The 17,468-nt window shown below is 61.3% G+C and overlaps 3 protein-coding genes across 4 annotated transcripts in view; 2 read left to right on the top strand and 1 right to left on the bottom strand.

The window, feature by feature from the left end:
- The window catches only part of CACNA2D2 (calcium voltage-gated channel auxiliary subunit alpha2delta 2), a 129,440-nt gene extending 117,185 nt beyond the window's left edge, over window positions 1-12,255 (top strand). For both annotated transcript variants that reach the window (XM_021409077.1, XM_021409076.1), the window contains exons 18-38: window positions 93-167; window positions 625-696; window positions 829-900; window positions 980-1,041; window positions 2,157-2,233; window positions 5,010-5,070; window positions 6,511-6,608; window positions 6,707-6,797; window positions 6,945-7,007; window positions 7,112-7,215; window positions 7,293-7,391; window positions 7,497-7,591; window positions 7,813-7,860; window positions 8,028-8,099; window positions 8,277-8,429; window positions 8,508-8,560; window positions 9,190-9,245; window positions 9,335-9,458; window positions 9,536-9,645; window positions 9,806-9,894; window positions 10,229-12,255. In XM_021409077.1, the coding sequence (XP_021264752.1) occupies window positions 93-167; window positions 625-696; window positions 829-900; window positions 980-1,041; window positions 2,157-2,233; window positions 5,010-5,070; window positions 6,511-6,608; window positions 6,707-6,797; window positions 6,945-7,007; window positions 7,112-7,215; window positions 7,293-7,391; window positions 7,497-7,591; window positions 7,813-7,860; window positions 8,028-8,099; window positions 8,277-8,429; window positions 8,508-8,560; window positions 9,190-9,245; window positions 9,335-9,458; window positions 9,536-9,645; window positions 9,806-9,894; window positions 10,229-10,357 (1,803 nt within the window). In that variant the 3' untranslated portion in view covers window positions 10,358-12,255. The remainder of the gene's footprint in view (window positions 1-92; window positions 168-624; window positions 697-828; window positions 901-979; window positions 1,042-2,156; window positions 2,234-5,009; window positions 5,071-6,510; window positions 6,609-6,706; window positions 6,798-6,944; window positions 7,008-7,111; window positions 7,216-7,292; window positions 7,392-7,496; window positions 7,592-7,812; window positions 7,861-8,027; window positions 8,100-8,276; window positions 8,430-8,507; window positions 8,561-9,189; window positions 9,246-9,334; window positions 9,459-9,535; window positions 9,646-9,805; window positions 9,895-10,228) is intronic.
- On the top strand, window positions 13,256-16,002 carry TMEM115 (transmembrane protein 115). Its single transcript, XM_021409081.1, has 2 exons — window positions 13,256-14,219; window positions 14,883-16,002. The coding sequence occupies exons 1-2, from the start codon at window positions 13,366-13,368 to the stop codon at window positions 15,079-15,081; spliced, it is 1,053 nt and encodes a 350-aa protein (XP_021264756.1). The 5' UTR covers window positions 13,256-13,365; the 3' UTR covers window positions 15,082-16,002.
- On the bottom strand, window positions 16,239-17,417 carry LOC110404646 (cytochrome b561 domain-containing protein 2; the record flags this gene model as incomplete). Its single annotated transcript, XM_021409083.1, is given in 2 exon segments — window positions 16,239-17,309; window positions 17,380-17,417. Coding segments are annotated over 2 exon segments (516 nt in total). The 3' UTR covers window positions 16,239-16,805.

Here is a 17,468-nt window from a genome sequence, read left to right as displayed (position 1 = left end):
GGGAGGCTGGGAGCCTGCTGAGTCTGGGCTGGAGGGCAGCATGGACTCAGCGCAGCTCAGCGCAGCTCACCCCTCCTGCTGTCCCCCCGCAGCTGGGCGCCAATGGCTACGTCTTCGCCATCGACCTGAACGGCTACGTGCTGCTGCACCCCAACCTGCAGCCCCAGGTGAGCGGGCGTGCCACTGGCTAGGTCCTCACCTCTGCCCCAGCGGGACACCGTGGCCAGGAGACATAGCACAGTGTGAAGGATGGCTCCCGCCACCCTTCTGACAGCAGCATGTAGGATTTTGCCGTGACCCAGGAGAAATAGGAATTCCCAGGGATCTTAGGCAAATGGGCTCATTTGTCTGGGAGAGCCGGCTCCTGCTGAGGAGCTAATCGTGGGAATTCATCACTGGGCAGCGAGCAGGGACGAGGCGGTGAGGAACAGCACCACCAGGGCCCATCTGTCTCGTTGGCAGCTATGTCGCTCTCAGCCCGTCCCCATGCTAACAGGCTGCCCGTCAGGTGACAGCGGCTGCTCTGTCTCACCACGGGTGGGGGGGCTGTGATGAGTTTATCTGTGCTTAGTGACAGCTGCGGGAGCCCTGAGCCCTTCCTCACCCCTTCCCCTCCGCCTGCAGATCATCAATTTCCGTGAGCCGGTGACGCTGGACTTCCTGGATGCCGAGCTGGAGGACGAGAACAAGGAGGAGGTGGGCAGGGCTGGGGCACAGCAGTGCAGGCTGGCACCAATGGGCTGCTGCAGGGGACCGGTCACAATCTCTGGGTGATGCTTGGTGTCATGGGAGCCAGACTGCGCTCACGTACCTCTCCATGCCCCCCAGATCCGGAGAAGCATGATTGATGGGAACGATGGGCAGAGATTCATCAAGACACTCATCAAGTCGCTGGACGAGGTAATGCTGCAGGGAGGGGGCATGGCACATGGAGCGGTGCTGGCACACAGAGCCCTGACCCGCCACCTCCACCCCACAGCAATACATCGATGAGGTGTTCAGGACCTACACGTGGGCTCCCATCAAAAGCACCAACTACAGGTGAGCAGCCTCGGCAAGACCTGTGCCGGCATGGGGAAGCGTGCCTGGAGCTCCAGAGATCCCCAAGGCCACCACGAGCGTGTCCCACAGACGGGGGGTGTCAGAGGTGCACTCCAGGTCATTGCACACGTTGCTTTGGAGATGGATAGCAAAGCTTCCTCCGCATCTGTAGGATCACAGGATCCTCTGGGCTGGAAAAGACCTCCAAGATCGCCGAGCCCTACCCTGGACATGGCGCTCTCCCAGCTCGGCACCGGGCTCATATGCTGTCACCAAATGCCACCACACCTCTGCAGCCAGTGCCCACCATACCAGCACGCTCCCACAGCACCTTCATGGGTTTGGCAGCCCCAGGACCACCTCCCATCTCCTCCTTCCCCACCCCAGTCTCAGGGTCTCATGTGCTGAGCCCTCCCTGTGCATGGATTCTCTTGGAGCCAGTGGCCACACAAGAGTTTTCTCCTTTCTCCACTCACTGGAAAGCTTCTGACCCTTCTTTCGAGGGCCACAGCTCTTCTTGGCTCCCCCACTTTGGGGACCACTGCTCCCTCTTGCAATTCATCTCCCAGGTACTCAGGAAGGCACTTGCTGCCCTCAGTACCAATCTCAGCCTTGGCTAGGCAGGTTTGTCACCTCCCTCTGCCCAGGGGATGGCCCTGGGGGAACTGGGAACAGTCCTGGGTGCTCCGGTAATGTCCTTGAGTGCACCAAGATGGCTTCAGGTACTCCAGGATGTTCCTGGGAGCTCCAGGATGGCTGCGATTGGCCCCATCCGTGGCCGTGGGTACCCCATGATGGCCCTGGGTGCCCCAGAATGGTCGTGGGTGCCCCTTGATGGCCACGGATGTACTGTGATGGCCATGGAGGCCTTGTGGTAGCCCTGGGTGCTCCATGATGGCCATGGATGCCTCAGGATACCTGTAGATGGTCCAGGAATTCTCTGGGTGTCCCATGTTGGTCCTGGGTGCCGCACAATGGCTGTGGATGCTGTCCCAATGTCCATGGGTGCCCCAGGACACCCATGGGTGCCACAGGAACTCCCCAGGTGCTCCACAGTGCCAGTGGGTGCTGCATGGCACCGTGCCTTATGCTGCCCATCTGCTCTCCCCCCGCAGCCTGGGGCTGGTCCTGCCGCCCTACAGCACCTACTACATCCAGGCCAACCTCAGTGACCAGATCCTTCAAGTGAAGTGTAAGTAGCCCCTTCCCCTCCCCGTGCCCCCCCCCCCGCACACCCTCTGCCCCTCCCACCCCCCAGAAATGGCTGTCGGGGGGGAAAGAACGAAGCCAAACCCTATGAGAAAAGGGATGAGAATAGCTGTGAGAGGAAAGCAAACTAAAAAGCAAGCCCGAGAGGCGCGAGGAGGTGAGCGCACACACCTGAGGCAGGGCCGGCTGTGCCCGGGGCTCGGTGCTGGCACGTGGCACCCGAGCGGCCGGCACTGCTGGGGCCAGGATAGCGCTGCAGCACAGGGAATTTGCCAAGCCTGTGAAAGTTTGCATGGGTCTTTTTTTTTATTTCCTTCGTTTGATTACAATTGTTTGCTTTCAACCATTCTTATTGTTTTGATGAGTTCGTTTTCGGTTGGTTTTGATTTTTTCCTTTCCTTTCGGTTGAATCCGTGTACTTGTGTGTTAGCCTGGCCCCCTCCCCCCCCACCCCGGACCCCCACCCTCTCCCGACAGCGGGGCCGGCGCAGCCCCCAGCGCCCACCCCCCCGGCCCTCGGCCCCCGCGGCCGCCAGGAGCCCCTGGACCCCGGGAGGGGGGTCCCCACCTCTGCCCCCCGCCCGCCGTTCTGCATGCCCCGCAGTGCGAGCATCGCTGTACCGAGACTTGTTGCAAGTGTTTGCTGCTGACTCGCATTTTCCTTTGGAGTACTGAATATATATATATATATTTCTCTAGTGATATCTTGGCATCTTTTATTATTTCACTGTGGCCTTTATGTTTCTTTACTTTTTTGTTTTTTCTTTTCCTTTTTCTTTTACATGTCGTTTTTTGCAAGAGGTTTCCTTTTGGTATGATTATGATACACAATATTTTTATTCAAACTGCGATTGAATAAAATATTGTTTGTGCCCCCTCCCCCCTTCCCACCCAACCCCCTTTTTTTTCGTTTGTTGTTTTTTTGTTTGTTGTTTTTCTTGCTTTCTCTCTATGGTGGATTCACACAGTACCAAACATCAAAATGAAGGGCAAGTATTTTCAGTCTCAGACCACTCACCTTCACCACCCGTCCCGCCCCGTGTCGGCCCCAGCCCTGCCTCCACGGCTCCCACCTCCCCTGCTTGCCCATCTCCCTGCCCGTTTGCCGAACCTGCAAACCGCCACGACCCCTGCCTTCTCCTCTCCTCTTCCTCCTCCTCCTCCTCCTCCTCCTCCTCCTCCTCTCCTCCTCCACTCCTCCAGCCCCCCGTTATTTGGAAGCGACATGTCTTGTTATGTTCATGAGAGCTTTCCCACGGTGACCCCACTCCCTTCCTGTGCTTCTCTCCGAAATCCGACCTGATACTGCTCCAGGGGTGGTCTCATCCGAAATCGTTTCCGATGGACGAGGTTTTCTGTAGCTAGCCGGGATCCCGCTCCTCCTCCACCGAACCTTCTTCTTGCTGCTCTCTCCTTGCTCTCACCCCTCCAGCTCTCTTCTCCCTGCCCCAAACCCAGCTCCTCTGCTTCCTCCCCCAAAAGACAACTCAACCTGAACGGGATAGGGCTGTGCAGAGCAAGGCTGGGGGTGCGGGGTGGAGGGACGGGGCCCAGGGACCCCGGCGGTGCCCTCACCACCGCTCCCTTGCCCCCTGGGATGGGCTTTCTGGGGCTGCGATGCCAGCGTGCCACATGTCCCCTGCCCTGCAGGGATGCCATCGGCCCCATCCAGGCTCCAGCTCTCACCCCAGGGCTTGATGTCCCAGCATCAGGGGCTGCAGGCGGTCACCCCATACAGCCAGGTTGCTGTCACCAGTGCCACCCATGGTGGGACTTGGCAACGTCCCCGCCGTGCCCACACCCACACCCATACGGTACCCACACGGCCACGGTGGGAGGACAGGGAGGGGACAGAGGGGCCGGGAGCCAGGGAGCGGCAGCGGGCAGCGGTGTCCCCCTCAGCCCTGTCCCATCAGCCTTGAGTTGCCTCCTCCCGCGCCCCTGCAATGGCGATGCGGATGGGCTCGGTGCGAGCGTTCTGTGCTCCTCTCCTCCTCCTCCTCTCATCGGCTTGTTCCCAGCCCCTGCCTACAGCCCTCGGAGAGCAACAGTCCAACCTCTGGCCGTGCCGCACTGCCTGGCCGCACAACGCGCTGTGGGTGGGGGGACACTGTGGGGACTCAGGATATCACCTCCCCATGCACACGCATCTACCGCCGCCCCAAGGGGACATCCCTGGGAGTGAGAACCCCCCAAATCAGAGCAGGGTGGCCTAGAGCTGGCAGCTGTGCCGCAGGGATGGGGGGCCCCGCAGCAGGACCCCGCAGCGCGTTGCCTGGCCCCTCTCCCTGGCGAGCCGTGGGTTGGACTGTCCTCATCAAGGTGCCTGGTTTGGCCATGCCGATGCCTGAAAACTCCTTTTCTCCGATGACCGAGTGTTTCGGCGGTTCTCCACGAGCACAGCATGCAGTTCCCTCCCGTTGTCAATGACCCTAATAAGAGAGAGACGCCACCAAACATGCATATATATCCACGCGCGCATATATATGCGTGTGCGTGCGCACGTCCCAGCGTGCCGCCCAACCGAGCCAACCACGCTCCCACGCCAATTTGGTCCAAATCCTCCCCATGCCGGCAGCGTGTTGGTGGGCACTCCGTGCTGCGGGGGCTGCCGGCCGGCACGACGGCTTTCCTTTCTCTCTTGTTACCGATGCAGCCAGTCTCTGTCCCTGCCCTCTCTCTGTCCGTCTCTCTCCCTCCTGAGCCCCCTGGCATCCCCGTTCGCGGCCCCGCCGGATAACGTCACCTTTCTGTTGCAGATTTTGAATACCTGCTGCCCAACAGCTTTGAGTCGGAGGGACATGTGTTCATTGCTCCCAGGTAGCTCTGTGTGTGCGCTTGCCGAGGTGTGCATCCTCCCAGCCCCGCTGCCCCCACCTCGCCTTGCCTACCTCTCCCGCCGCTCTGTGTTGTGTGCCCACGTGCCGCACGGTGACAGTGGCACAGGTCCCCCCTGCGGTCAGTGCGGTATATATGGACGTGGCGTAGCCCTGCCTATGCGCGTGCATATATAGGTATAGTTTCTGAAAATCCAAGATGAACAGATGGACAGACAGACAGATGTGCCCCTCCACCTGCACCACAGTCAGCAGAGGGGACTTGGCAGGGTGTTCAGGCACCCAGCACCCCGTCCGTCATGGCTGCAGAGTGCAACCCACGAGCATCCCTCATTAACATCACTGATGGATCATCTGTGTGCTCATGCACCGGTACTGCAGCCAAGCAACCTGCTTGGTGGGGTCTTCATCACTGCAATTTGTAATTGGCAGGTCAATCCTATGGTGCCTGCAGCGCAGCGTCAGAGGTGACTTTGGGGCTGTCATTCATCCTGGGGTGCCATACAGGGGCAGTGAGGTCTGAGAACCATGGGAGCCAAAGCAGAATCTCAACAAGAAATGTACAGATCCTATAATTAAGAAGCTGCCCGTGGTGCGGTCAGGATAGGGCTGGAGAATGGCCTGGGAGGAGCAGCTCTGCTCCAAGCTGCCCTGCCTTAGCTAGGGAGCCTTGACTCAGGACACAGGAGGGGGACATGGCTTTTGCAGCTGGAGCTGTGGAGTTTTGGGTGAAAAAAAGCGGGGTGAGCGCTCTGCGCCCTGGAGCAGCTCCCCAAGCCCCCTCCTGCCCAGCAGGCACCCATACGAAGTGCCACCAATCATTTTCAGAAACCGTATATCCCGTGTTCTCCCCGTGGGCGTGCCGTCCGTGTACCCATGTGCATCCGCGCGGCTGTGCAGATGGCTGCTCCCCCGAGCGGGGATGAAGTGGCCCTGTGGAAATGGTCCCAAGGCAGCACCCACCCCAGTAATGCCCGGCAGCCAGACCTGGGGTGCACCGGGCAGGGTGGGCACAACGTCACTGTCCCTGTCACCGGGGTGTGCCCAAGGTAAGTACCGCTGCCAGCGGGCAAGGATGGGGACACATAGAGCAGTGGCTGTGACAGCGCCCAGTGCCACCAGTACGGGGAGAGCGGGCCATGGGGCGCATCAGTTTGTACCAAGGAGGTGACAGCACCTCGGTGGCACCTCAGTGGCTGCAGAGGTGATGGAGCCAGGGGCACCACAGGTGGTGATGCCTGCAGCCCAGCACGGCTCACTCCTTGCTGCCACGCTGGGTTTGGGGTGAGGAGGTGGCACGGGGCCATGGGCACCTGCCCGGAGCCCAGCAGGCGAGGGGACACGAGCGCAACCGGCATGGGGGGAAAACTGACCTTACCTTTTTCATCCTTGCGAACCACACATGTTGTCACTCAAACCCCAGAGAGTATTGCAAAGACCTCGACTTGTCAGATAACAACACCGAGTTCCTGGAGAACTTTATTGCCCTCATGGAAAAGGTGACCCCAGACTCCAAGCAGTGTGAGTAGCTGGGGCCAGCTCGCAGGGGGGATGCAGAGCATGGGGCACGAGCAGCCCTGCAGGGACCGGCACTCACCTCCTGCTGCTCCTCTCCCAAGGTGACAATTTCCTCCTGCACAACCTAATCCTGGACACGGGCATCACGCAGCAGCTGGTGGAGCGTGTCTGGAAGGACCAGGACCTCAACACGTAGGCGGGGGACAGAGGACCCTTCCCTGCAGCTGTCCCTGGGGATCTGGGGGCAGAAGGGGTTGGGGACATTGAGAAGCTGGGACAGGGGATGGGGACAGAACAAAGCCCCACTGATGCCCTGCATCCCCCCACCTCTCCCTGCAGGTACAGTCTCCTGGCTGTCTTTGCAGCCACAGATGGGGGCATCACCCGCGTCTTCCCAAACAAGTGAGTGTCCTAGTGGGGTGCCTGTGCCTGGTTTCTTGTGGTGATGTGTTTGATGGCAGAGCCGGGGACAAGGGGCACCCATGGCCATGTCTGCTCCCTTCCAGAGCCGCAGATGATTGGGAGGAGGAACCGGAGCCCTTCAACGCCAGCTTCTACCGCAGAAGCCTGGATAACAAGGGCTACATATTCAAACCACCCTACCGGGATGGTGAGTGCCTGCAAAGTACAGTGGGTGTACCCTGGCTGTCCCCGTGTGCCCTCTCATGCCAACCCTGTCCTCCACAGATGGCTACCGGGGACTGGATCTGGAGAACAACACCATTGGGATCCTGGTGAGCACCGCTGTGGAGCTCAGCATCGGGGGCAAGACACTAAAGCCAGCAGGTGGGCAGGGGCTGGGTGACGGTACCACAGGGCTGGGGATGTCCCCATCCCTCCAGAGCCAGGGCTCACCCCTTCCCCCCGCTGCCTACTGCTCCTCTCCCCCAGTGGTCGGGGTGAAGCTGGACCTGGAGGCCTGGGCGGAGAAGTTCAAGGTTCTGGCAAGCAACCGGACAGACCGTGACCAGCTGGGCTCCCGCCGGGTACACTGGGGACAGGGCTGGGGATGGGGACAGGGCTCTGCATGCCAGGAACATGGCTGGGAAGCACGCCTGGGCTGTGCTGCCCATATCCCCACTGGCCTGCAGCTCCAGCCCCATTACCATGTGCATGGCACCAGTTCCTAGCCTGTTGGGGTCACGTTCCCCTCAGCAGGGAAGGCCAGTGCCACTGACCCATCCTCTGCCACCATTTTGGTTGACAGTGTGACCCCTCAAGCAGCTGCGAGATGGACTGCGAGGCCAACAACAAGGTGGGTGTTGGGCAGGGCTGGGTGGTGCCTGGTCCCTGCTGGCCCCAGGCCCTCCCATGGGGAAGAAGACCGTGGGGGAGGGGTGGGTGAGGGTGGTGGGAGGTGAGAGGCAGGGTCCCTGCCTACAGGGGACAAGGCAGGTGGGTGATGCTGCCCTCTTTCCCCAGGACCTCATCTGCGTCCTCATTGATGACGGAGGCTTCCTGGTGCTCTCCAACCAGGAGGATCACTGGTACCAGGTGAGCAGCACAACCCCCAGAATGCTGCAGTCCTGATGCCAGCAGGGAGCTGAGGCCTCTAAACTCATGTCACACATGACATTTATGCTCCCCCGCTCATGTCCCTGCCACAGCAGACCCCGAGGCGAGGTCTGTTCTGTGCCGCTGGGTGCAAACTGTTCCGGTGTCCCGCTCCAGGTGGGCAAGTTCTTCAGTGAGGTGGACGCCAACCTGATGTCTGCCCTCTACAACAACTCCTTCTACGCCCGTAAAGAGTCCTATGACTTCCAGTCTGTCTGCGCCCCCGAGGCCCAGAGCAACACGGGCGCCGCGCCACGTGGCGTCTTTGTGGTGAGTGCTCAGCGACCCATGGGTGTGTGGATGGCATTGTGCATGGGTCCCACCTCCTCACCACCCCTCTTCCCACAGCCCACCGTGGCTGACCTGCTGAACCTGGCCTGGTGGACCTCAGCGGCAGCCTGGTGAGTGCTCCTCGAGGGCTGTGCTCAGTGCTGGGCCCCGCATGGCAAGAAGGACATCGGGGTGCTGGAGCATGTCCAGGGGAGGGCAACGAAGCTGGGGAAGGGCTTAGAGAACAACTCTGTTGGGGACAGGCTGGGGGAACTGGGATCGTGTAGCCTGGAGAGGAGGAAGCTCAGTGAGACATCGTCACGCTCTGCAATGACCTCAAAGGAGGCTGTGGCGAGGCGGGGTCAGTCTCTTCTGCTGAGCAACAAGTGGTACGATGAGAGGAGACGGCTCAAGTTGTGCCAGGGGAAGTTTAGGTTGTATGTCAGGAAAGATGTCTTTGCTGAAAGGGTTGTGATGCATTGGGACAGGCTGCCCAGGGGGGTGGTTGGGGTCAGCATCCCTAGAGGCATCAAAGAGACATGTGGATGTGGTGCTTGGGGACATATGTCGGCTTAGTGGCAGATTTGGCAGCACTGGGTCAACGGTTGGACCTGATGGCCTTAGAGATGTCTTCCAATCTAAATGATTCCGTGATTCTATGAGTGCCGTCTGTGCTTCATCCCTTCCCTGGGGCACCGCTGGGTGACACCAGTGTGTCCCCAGGGCCACACAGCTCACGCAGCCGCGTTCCCATCCCCAGGTCCCTCTTCCAGCAGTTCCTCTACAGCCTCACCTACAGCAGCTGGTTCCAGACAGGTGAGTGCCACAATGGTCCTGGGGGTGGGCGGGTGGGTGATGTCCGCCTCGCTGGGCACCCATGGCCATGGGGCACTGTGCCGGTGCAGAGGACGTCATGGCAGATGGCATGGAGGCCAGGGAGACGAGCTGCATCATGAAACAGACGCAGTACTACTTCAGCACCGTCAACGCCACTTACAACGCCATCATCGACTGCGGGAACTGCTCAAGGTGGGTCTGTCCCCTACATCCCGGCGGTGTCCCCGTTGGCAGTGACACAAGGCCAACACCACCCGTGCATCCTCCAGGCTGTTCCACGCACAGAGGCTGGCCAACACCAACCTGCTCTTCGTGGTGGCCGACAAGCCCCTGTGCAGCCAGTGCGAGTCCGTCAAGCTGCTGCAGGCCGAGGTCAGGGGTATCCTTTGGCGGCACAGTGCCGTCCCCGCCGGTGGCTGGGGGCAGGGGGTGGGCAGAGCAGGGGGAGCTGCCTCATGGCCATGGGGCACCGTGGGGACCTTGAGGTGCACCTTGTTCCCCTGCCACCCTGGTCCCTGTCATTTCCTTGACCCACGAAGCTCCCCCGAGAGACCCGAACCAGTGTGAGCTGGTGGACAGGCCCCGCTACCGGAAAGGCCCCCACATCTGCTTCGACTACAACGCAACAGTACGTGAGGGGCCAAGGGGCCACAGAGCCAGCAGGGGTACTGAAAGGGATTGGAGTGGGGGGATCCCCCTGGAGGGGAGCAGAGCCTTGAGGTGCCCTCCCAGGGAGGGTGGGGACAGAGCTTTGGGGGGACTCTCTGGGGGAGATCAGAGCCATCGGATGTCCCCATGGAGGAGTCCGAAGCCATAGAGTGCCTGAGGGAGGGGGCAATGCCATGGGGGGCCCAGGGGAGCATCGGCACAGGGGACCCCAGGGATAGGTCACACTGGGTACCCCTGCGGTGCAGTGTTGGCTCCTGAGGTTCCCCATGTCTGCTCTTTGTTTGCCCCCCCAGGAAGATACCTCAGACTGCGGCCGAGGGGCGTCCTTCACCCCCTCCCTCGGGGTCCTGCTCTCCCTGCAGTTGCTGCTCCTCTACGCCAGCACCAGCCGGCACCCGCTGCCCCCGGCCGCCTGCCTTTAACCCATGCCCGCCGCCCTCCTGTTCTCTCGGCCTCCATCTCCATCCCCTTTCCAAGGCCCAGTGGGATGGGAGCGACCCCTCCACGACCCCCCAGCCTCGGGGCCGCGCTCCCCACGGCCACATCCAAAGAAGAGCTGGGGCAGGGGCCCCCAAACTGGGACGGCGTCCGGCCCCCTCTGGGCCGCTTGGACTCCAAAAACCCCCGCTGGCTGCCCCCACCACTGCAGCTCCCCCCTCGCCTATTTTTTTAGCCTCAAGATTTTAAATCAGATCTTTCTACATCTGTTCAGCCTGGAGAACGATGGTGCGTGTTGTCAGTGACAAAGACACGTGGGATAAAAATGGAAAAAAATTACACAAAACAAGGGAAGAGGAGTTGGCCTGCCTGTCCTGCTCAGTACGGTTATGGGGATCCCAGCCCCCGAGGTGTGGGAGGACAGCGGTGGCAGTGTCCCTGCGCCGCGGGGCTCAGCGTGGGGAGCCAGGCGTCGCCTTCACCAGGATGGGACCGAACCTGTGGTCCCCACTCTCAGCTCATCCGCTCTCATTCATCCTTGGGCACAGATACTGGGGTGAAAAGGAGGGAAAAAAAACAACAGCAACACAAAAATTGTATTTTTTTTTCTTTTCCATTCTGCAGATCACTGTGAAACCCTTCCCATCCGCCTGCCCCAGCTCTGCTTGGCCCCTCCGTCCCGCCCTGCAAAAGAAACCGCGCACCAGCCAGCGGGACAGGACGGGACATGTGTCCCCAAATGGGACATTCCATGTATCCCCAAAAGGCTCACACTGTGTGTCCTAAGAGGGATATGCTGTGTGTCCCTAAAGGGGGTGCACCCTCAAATGGGATGCACCGTATATCCCCAAATGGGAAGCACTGAGTGTCCTCAAATGGGAAATGCCATGTGTCCTCAGATGGAATGCACTGTGTGTCCCCAAAGGGGACATGTTTTGTGTCCCCAAATGGGATGCGCTGACTGTCTCCAAATGGGATACGCTGTGTGTCCCCAAATAGGATGCACCATGTATCCCCAAATGGGAAGCACTAAGTGTCCCCAAATGGGAAATGCCATGTGTCCTCAGATGGGATGCACCGTGTCCCCGAACAGGATGCACAGTGTATCCCCAGAGGGGACATGCCACCTGTCCCCAAACAGGATGTGCCATCTGTCCCCAGACAGGACGCGCTGCCTGTCCCCACACGGGACACACCGTGTGTCCCCAGACGGGACATGCTGCCTGTCCCCAGCCCTGTGTCCCCAGCAGGGCCGTGCCAAGTGCCAGGTGCTGCTGGCTCCTCGCTGGCTGCCCCCAGCCCCAGCCCCACCGGCGTTTGGGGGAACAGGAGTGGGCACAGGGCCAGCCGGGGGGGCTGGGGAGGCGCTGATAAGCGCTGGGGTTAATTAATGGTCATTCTGCTTGTAGCTTTCTCAGTCAGTGTGTGTTTGGTTACTGTCTCTGGGAACCGTGTTTGAACAGATGGCTCTGTGTTACCAGGAGTGTGTGTACTGCTGTAGTCTAGTTAGGTGCTCCGCGAGAAACCGCCACTATACAGAACTATAAATATATACATATATAGTCTATTTTAAGTTAAAACCAAGAGATGAAGGGACAGCACGGCCCCGGTCCCCTGTCCCGCCAGCGCCGTGCCCGCCCCTTCCCCACCCCGAAAGCTTCTCTCTGCTCATTCAAAGGCTTTGGGTTTTTAATTGGTTTAATTTAATTTATTTTTGGTTTTTTTTTTTTTTTTTTTTTTTTTGTACAGAAGAGTTGGAAAACTTCAAAAACCAACAAAACGACAATTTGTAAGATATTGTGCGTGTGACTCCTTGTAAAATATTTTCAAATGGTTTATTACAGAGACTCAGTTATTAAATAATGTTCATATTTTCACTTCACAGGCGGTGGCTGCATCATTTCCCAGGGGGGTGAGGGCAGGAAGGTTGTTCCCTCTGGCCTGGTTGTGCCAGGGGATGTGGGCAGGACACGAGTGGGCTCATGGAGCCCATGTCCCCAGCCCCAGGCTGCCTCTGTCCCCCTGTCCCTTCATCCCCCGTGTCCCCTGGTGAACGTGTCCCTATGTCCATGTCCCCGAGTGCCCTGTCGCTGCCCCATGCCCATGTGCCCTGTGCCCCCATAATCCCCCTGTGTCTGCGTCCCCTGTGTGCCTCTCACCCATGCCCAATGAGTGTCCATGTCCCTGGCTCACACTGTGCCCTCGCACCCATGTCCCCTCTGGCTCCCCCTCCATATCCCTCCAAATCTGTCCCCCTGCACCACCAAACTCACATCCCCCAACACCTGTCCTGCAGCATCCGTGCCCGCAGAGCCCATATCCTCCCCTTGTCTGCATCCCGATGTCCGTGTCCCCTCCATGTCTGTGTCCTCTCTGCCTGTGTCTCCTGTGTCTGTCCCCCTGTGTCCATGTCCCCTGTTATCTGCATCCTGTGCCCGTACTCCCCACATTTTGCCCCCCGTGTCTGTGCCCCCCATTTCCATGTCCTCGCCATGTCTGTGTCCCTCATGTCTGTGGCTCCCATGTTGGTGCCCACGTGCCCGTGTCTACGCTGCCCACGTGTCCCCACTCACACCAGCCGCCTCGGCTGCCGCGCAGGGCGGGGCTACACCGCCCGACGTGCTTCCTGGCCCCGCCCCCATGCCCCGCCCACCGCCTCCCATGCCCCGCCCACCGCCGCCATGGCCCCGCCCCTAGCATCAGACCACGCCTCTCCGCTCGGTCCACGCCGCTCGTGCGCAGGCCCCGCCCCGCGCGGCGCATGCGCGCAGCGCTGTTTGTCCGCGCCCGGCCTGGCCTAGCGGCGGGGCCCGAGAGGGGACGTGTGGCGCCGGGGCCGGGGTCGGGGCCCGGCGAGGGCGGGCGGGGACAGGGTCCGGCGGGGGGGCCGCGAGGGGGCCCGGCCCCGCCCCTCCGGCGCTAGGCCCGGAGCTCGGGGCCGGGGCCGAGCGGGCCCCGTCGGCCTCCTCCCCGCGGCGGGCCGGGCCCGAAGATGCGGCGGTACCTGCCGGTGGCCCGGCAGCATTGCGTGGCGGCGCTGGGCGGCACCAGCGTGGTGGTGAAGGCGGTGAGCGGCGCCGTGCTGCTGCTCTACGCGCTGTCCTTCGCGCTGGACACGGCCTACGGGCTGGCGGTGACGCCCGGCTTCCTGTTCCTGCCCCGCTGCTGGCTGTGGACGCTGCTGACGCACGGGCTGGTGGAGCGGCGGGCGGCCGGCGTGGCGCTCAGCCTGGGCACGGTGGTGGCGGCCGGGCGGCTGCTGGAGCCGCGCTGGGGGGCCCTGGAGCTGCTCGTCTTCTTCGCCGTGGTCAACGCGTCGGTGGGGCTGCTGGGGGCCGCCGCCTACTTCCTCACCTACGCCGCCACCTTCCATGTGGCCTACCTGTTCGACGTGCACATCCACGGCGGGCTCGGCTTCCTGGCCGGCGTGCTGGTGGCCCTCAAGCAGACCATGGGCGACAGCACCGTGCTGAGGGTGCCCCAAGTGCGGATGAAGGCCGTGCCCATGCTGCTGCTCCTGCTGCTGGCCGCGCTGCGGCTCGCCACCCTGATTGAGAGCCCCGCGCTGGCCTCCTATGGCTTTGGGCTGCTCTCCAGCTGGGTTTATCTCCGCTTCTACCAGCGGCACAGTAGGGGCCGTGGAGACATGTCCGACCACTTCGCCTTTGCCACGTTCTTCCCCGAGATCCTGCAGCCCGCTGTGGGGCTAGTGGCCAACCTGGTGCACACAGTTCTGGTGAAGGTGCGGCTCTGCCGGAAGACGGTGAAGCGCTATGATGTGGGTGCCCCGTCCTCCATCACCATCAGCCTCCCAGGAACAGACCCACAGGACGCCGAGAGGAGAAGGTACCGCTCGCCTCACTGTACCTGGGGCATGTTGGCCAGTAGTTCTCTTAATTTGGGGAGGTGAAGGCTCAGGGTGCTGGGGGGAGTCTTCTCCATGGGTTCACCAGCTGGCACTTGTCCATTGCCATTGCCCACCTGCTGGTGAAGTGGTGGGAGTGCTGCTGGGGTGGGAGGACATCACCCTTGTTTCCTAAGGCAGAGCCAAAGTACTGGGGATGAGTGGGGATCCTGGGGAGGGGTCAGGGAGCAGGAGACATGGCTCCTGTGGCTGTGCTATCACCTGGCACAATGAGAGCCAATCAGCACCACAGCCTGGCCCTCCTGCATGTGAGCCACGCTTCGGTCATGGGACAAGGCACTGGCTCGCTGGTCCTGTGCAGTTCCTGGGGTGGCCCCATGTGAGCCAATGGCAGCTGAATGCACCACATGGCAAGGGAACTGCACATCTCAGAGCAGAGGTGGCTCTGTTTGGCTTCATTGTCTTCAGCACAGCTCCTGCTTGAGCAGCATGGGCATGGCAAGGATGCTTGGTGCTGATCATGACTCCCCCGCTGTAGCAGCAGGGCTGGTTCCAGCTGCGTGTGGGGCAAGAGAAGTGGGGCAGAGCGGGTAACGCATCTCACGGTCTCCTCACACCAGCCTTCACTCACCTTTGCTCTGCAGGCAGCTGGCCCTGAAGGCGCTGAACGAGCGGCTGAAGCGTGTGGAAGACCAGACAGCCTGGCCCAGCATGGAGGACGAGGAGGAGGAGGTGGTGGTGAAGAGTGAGGGCCCGCTGCTCCCTGAGGCTGGTGTGGCTGGGAAGGCAGCTAGCCATGAGAGCAGCCTGATCACCTTTGAAGATGCCCCGTCCCAGCCGTGAGCTGCAGCTGCACTGCCCCATCCTCCCCACCCTGGCTCTGCGGGAGAGCTGCAGGTGCCCACATGGGACACTGCCTGCAGGGACGCTGCTGACCCAGGGGCAGGGGCTACCTCAGAGCCACGGGGCTCTGCTGCTCACTGCCTGCCGGCATGGCTGGGGCTTCTCATGGGGAGGTGGACGCCTGTGCTGGGGGCTTTATTCCAGAGGGAGGCCTGGAACCAATCTATGCTGCCCAGCTCCATTCGCTGAGGCCTCTGCAGTCAGCCATGAAGGAACCTCATGATGCCCTGGGAGCAAAAGCAGCACCACGCTCTCTCGCTTCTCTGCACTCAGAACTTAATTTTCTCCTTTCCTGAGTTAGTTTTGTTCTTAATCTAGGGAACGGGAAGGCTCATGGGTCTCTTTTCCAAATCCCTTGCCTGCTTCCACCCTCCCTCCACCCTTCAGGAGGTGGACAGAGCTCCCACACAGGGCCAGCGCCTGTTTTTGGCTCTGCCATGAGCACGCAGAGTGGGGATCAGCCCTGACTCCCATGGCTTCATTCTGTTGGTTCTCTCCTCTTTCCTGCTGCAGTGAGTCCCCAGGAGGAGCCAGTGCCCTTGGCTGCTGCACGACTAATCCGTTTGTCAGATTATCCTAGAAGCTGGAATTAATTTTTACAGCAGGGCACTCGCTGCTTCCCCTGGCACCAGGTTTCTCTCTTGCAGGTAGAAACTGGTTCCCCCTCCTGTTCTGCTCCCTCTGTGTGGCTGGGCTGTCCTTGTGAGGGAGAGGCTGCTCCCGGAGCTCCTCGCCCTGGGCTCTGGGACACAGCCCGTGGTGGTGTTGTCAATTTATTTTTTTAAAGGACCACACGGGAAGGTTTTGTCAACTAGGAAAAACACAGACATTTCGGTATCAATAAACAGTTCTTTGAAAGAGCACTTGTCAAGTCCCTGCACCGCAGGGCAGGTATGGAACTGCACGTTGGGGGGGATTTTCTCCCGAAACCAGGGGCTCCTCAATGCTGGGGTGCTGCGCAGGCCCATGGGGGCCGAGGGTCTGTACCAAGCACCTGCCTGTGATCAGTGCTATTTTCAGCTGCTCCTCTGTGGCTCCAAGGTGCCCCCTTCCCCTCTGTAGGGCCAGAAGCCCCCAGGGCAGTAAGGAGGCTGTGCTGCGTTGTAGCTGCCTGAATCTTTATTGAATAAAAGCTCTGGATACAGAGGAGTTTCCCAGCTCGAGTGCTGCTCCCAGCTCTCTGGCCCTGCCAAGAGCACGATGGGGAGCAGCCCTGGGGCCATCGCAGTGCGGTCCATCGAGCCCTGCTCCATTGGGGCTGGAAAGGTGGCTGCTGTGGGAGGAGAGGAGCTGTGGTTCCTTCCAGGGTCACTGCTTCAGGAAACCTGCTCCCTCGACTCTGCTGAGGATGGGCACCCACACAAGTGCCTCCTGAGGTTTCTCCTGTGCTCGTACCGTTCTCTGCACTCCTCGGAGGGATGAGCCAGGCCCCTGCAGGCTGCAAAACACCCCCTGGTGCCCGGAAGGCTGCAACCTCGCTGCTGTTACCCCCGTGGCACAGGGATTTGTGCGTGGATGGAAAGGAAGGGGGATGGAGCGGGAGTCCCCAGCCCTCCCACTCCCTGTGCTGGGGACCAGCGGTGTCACCGGAGCCGCAATGCGTCCCCGCAGCCACCGCGGTCCATCTGAGATGAAGGAGTTGCAGAGCATCTGGGACGGCACGCTCAGTGCTGGCTCCGCTTGCGGTACAGGTAGGCGTTGCTCACCTGGTTCATCACCACCAGGCTGGTAAGCACGGGGCACAGCATGGCCAGGTACCAGGCAGCCCCGCGGGCGGTGGTGGTGAACCACAGCGAGCACATGCCCAGCATCAAGCTGGCGCAGCCCAGCAGGTATCCCACCAGCCCGGCCGTGGCGTGGTACAGCCGCAGCTTGCCCGGCGCCCAGCTGCCCGCCAGCTTGGGGTAGAGCAGCAGCAGCCCGCCGAGGCTCTGTGCGGCGAAGTACAGCACGGTCAGCAGCCCGATGCGGCCGTGCCAGGTGCGCAGGTGCCCGGTGCCGTGCAGGTGCTTGTTGTAGGCCACCAGCCCCAGCCCCAGCGCCGCGCACAGCACCGCCAGCGTCTGCAGCGCCCAGTGCGCCCGCGCCTTGGCCTTGCGGGACAGCCCGCGCAGCGGCGAGGCCTCCGGCGAGAACACGAGCAGCGCCTCGGTCATCAGCAGCGACACCTGCGGGCGGAGCGAGGGGGTCGGCGGAGCCCCCCGGGGCCCGGCCCCCGCCCCGCGGCCCGGGACTCACCGCCAGCGCCATCAGCAGCGGGTGCCAGGAGAACAGGCCTGCAAGGGAAGCGCCCGTCAGCGCGGCCCCAGCGCCGCCCACCCCGCCCC

Source organism: Numida meleagris, chromosome 11 (genome assembly GCF_002078875.1).
Source record: "Numida meleagris isolate 19003 breed g44 Domestic line chromosome 11, NumMel1.0, whole genome shotgun sequence".
Classification (NCBI taxonomy): domain Eukaryota; kingdom Metazoa; phylum Chordata; class Aves; order Galliformes; family Numididae; genus Numida; species Numida meleagris.
The sequence above is the reverse complement of the archived record's forward strand: the minus strand, read 5'-3'. Positions and strand labels throughout refer to the sequence as shown.

Coding starts and splice junctions, on each gene's coding strand:
- TMEM115 (XM_021409081.1), top strand. CDS start 13,366: ATGCGGCGGTACCTGCCGGTGGCCCGGCAGCATTGCGTGGCGGCGCTG. Junction 14,220..14,882: donor CAGGACGCCGAGAGGAGAAG/GTACCGCTCGCC, acceptor TTTGCTCTGCAG/GCAGCTGGCCCTGAAGGCGC.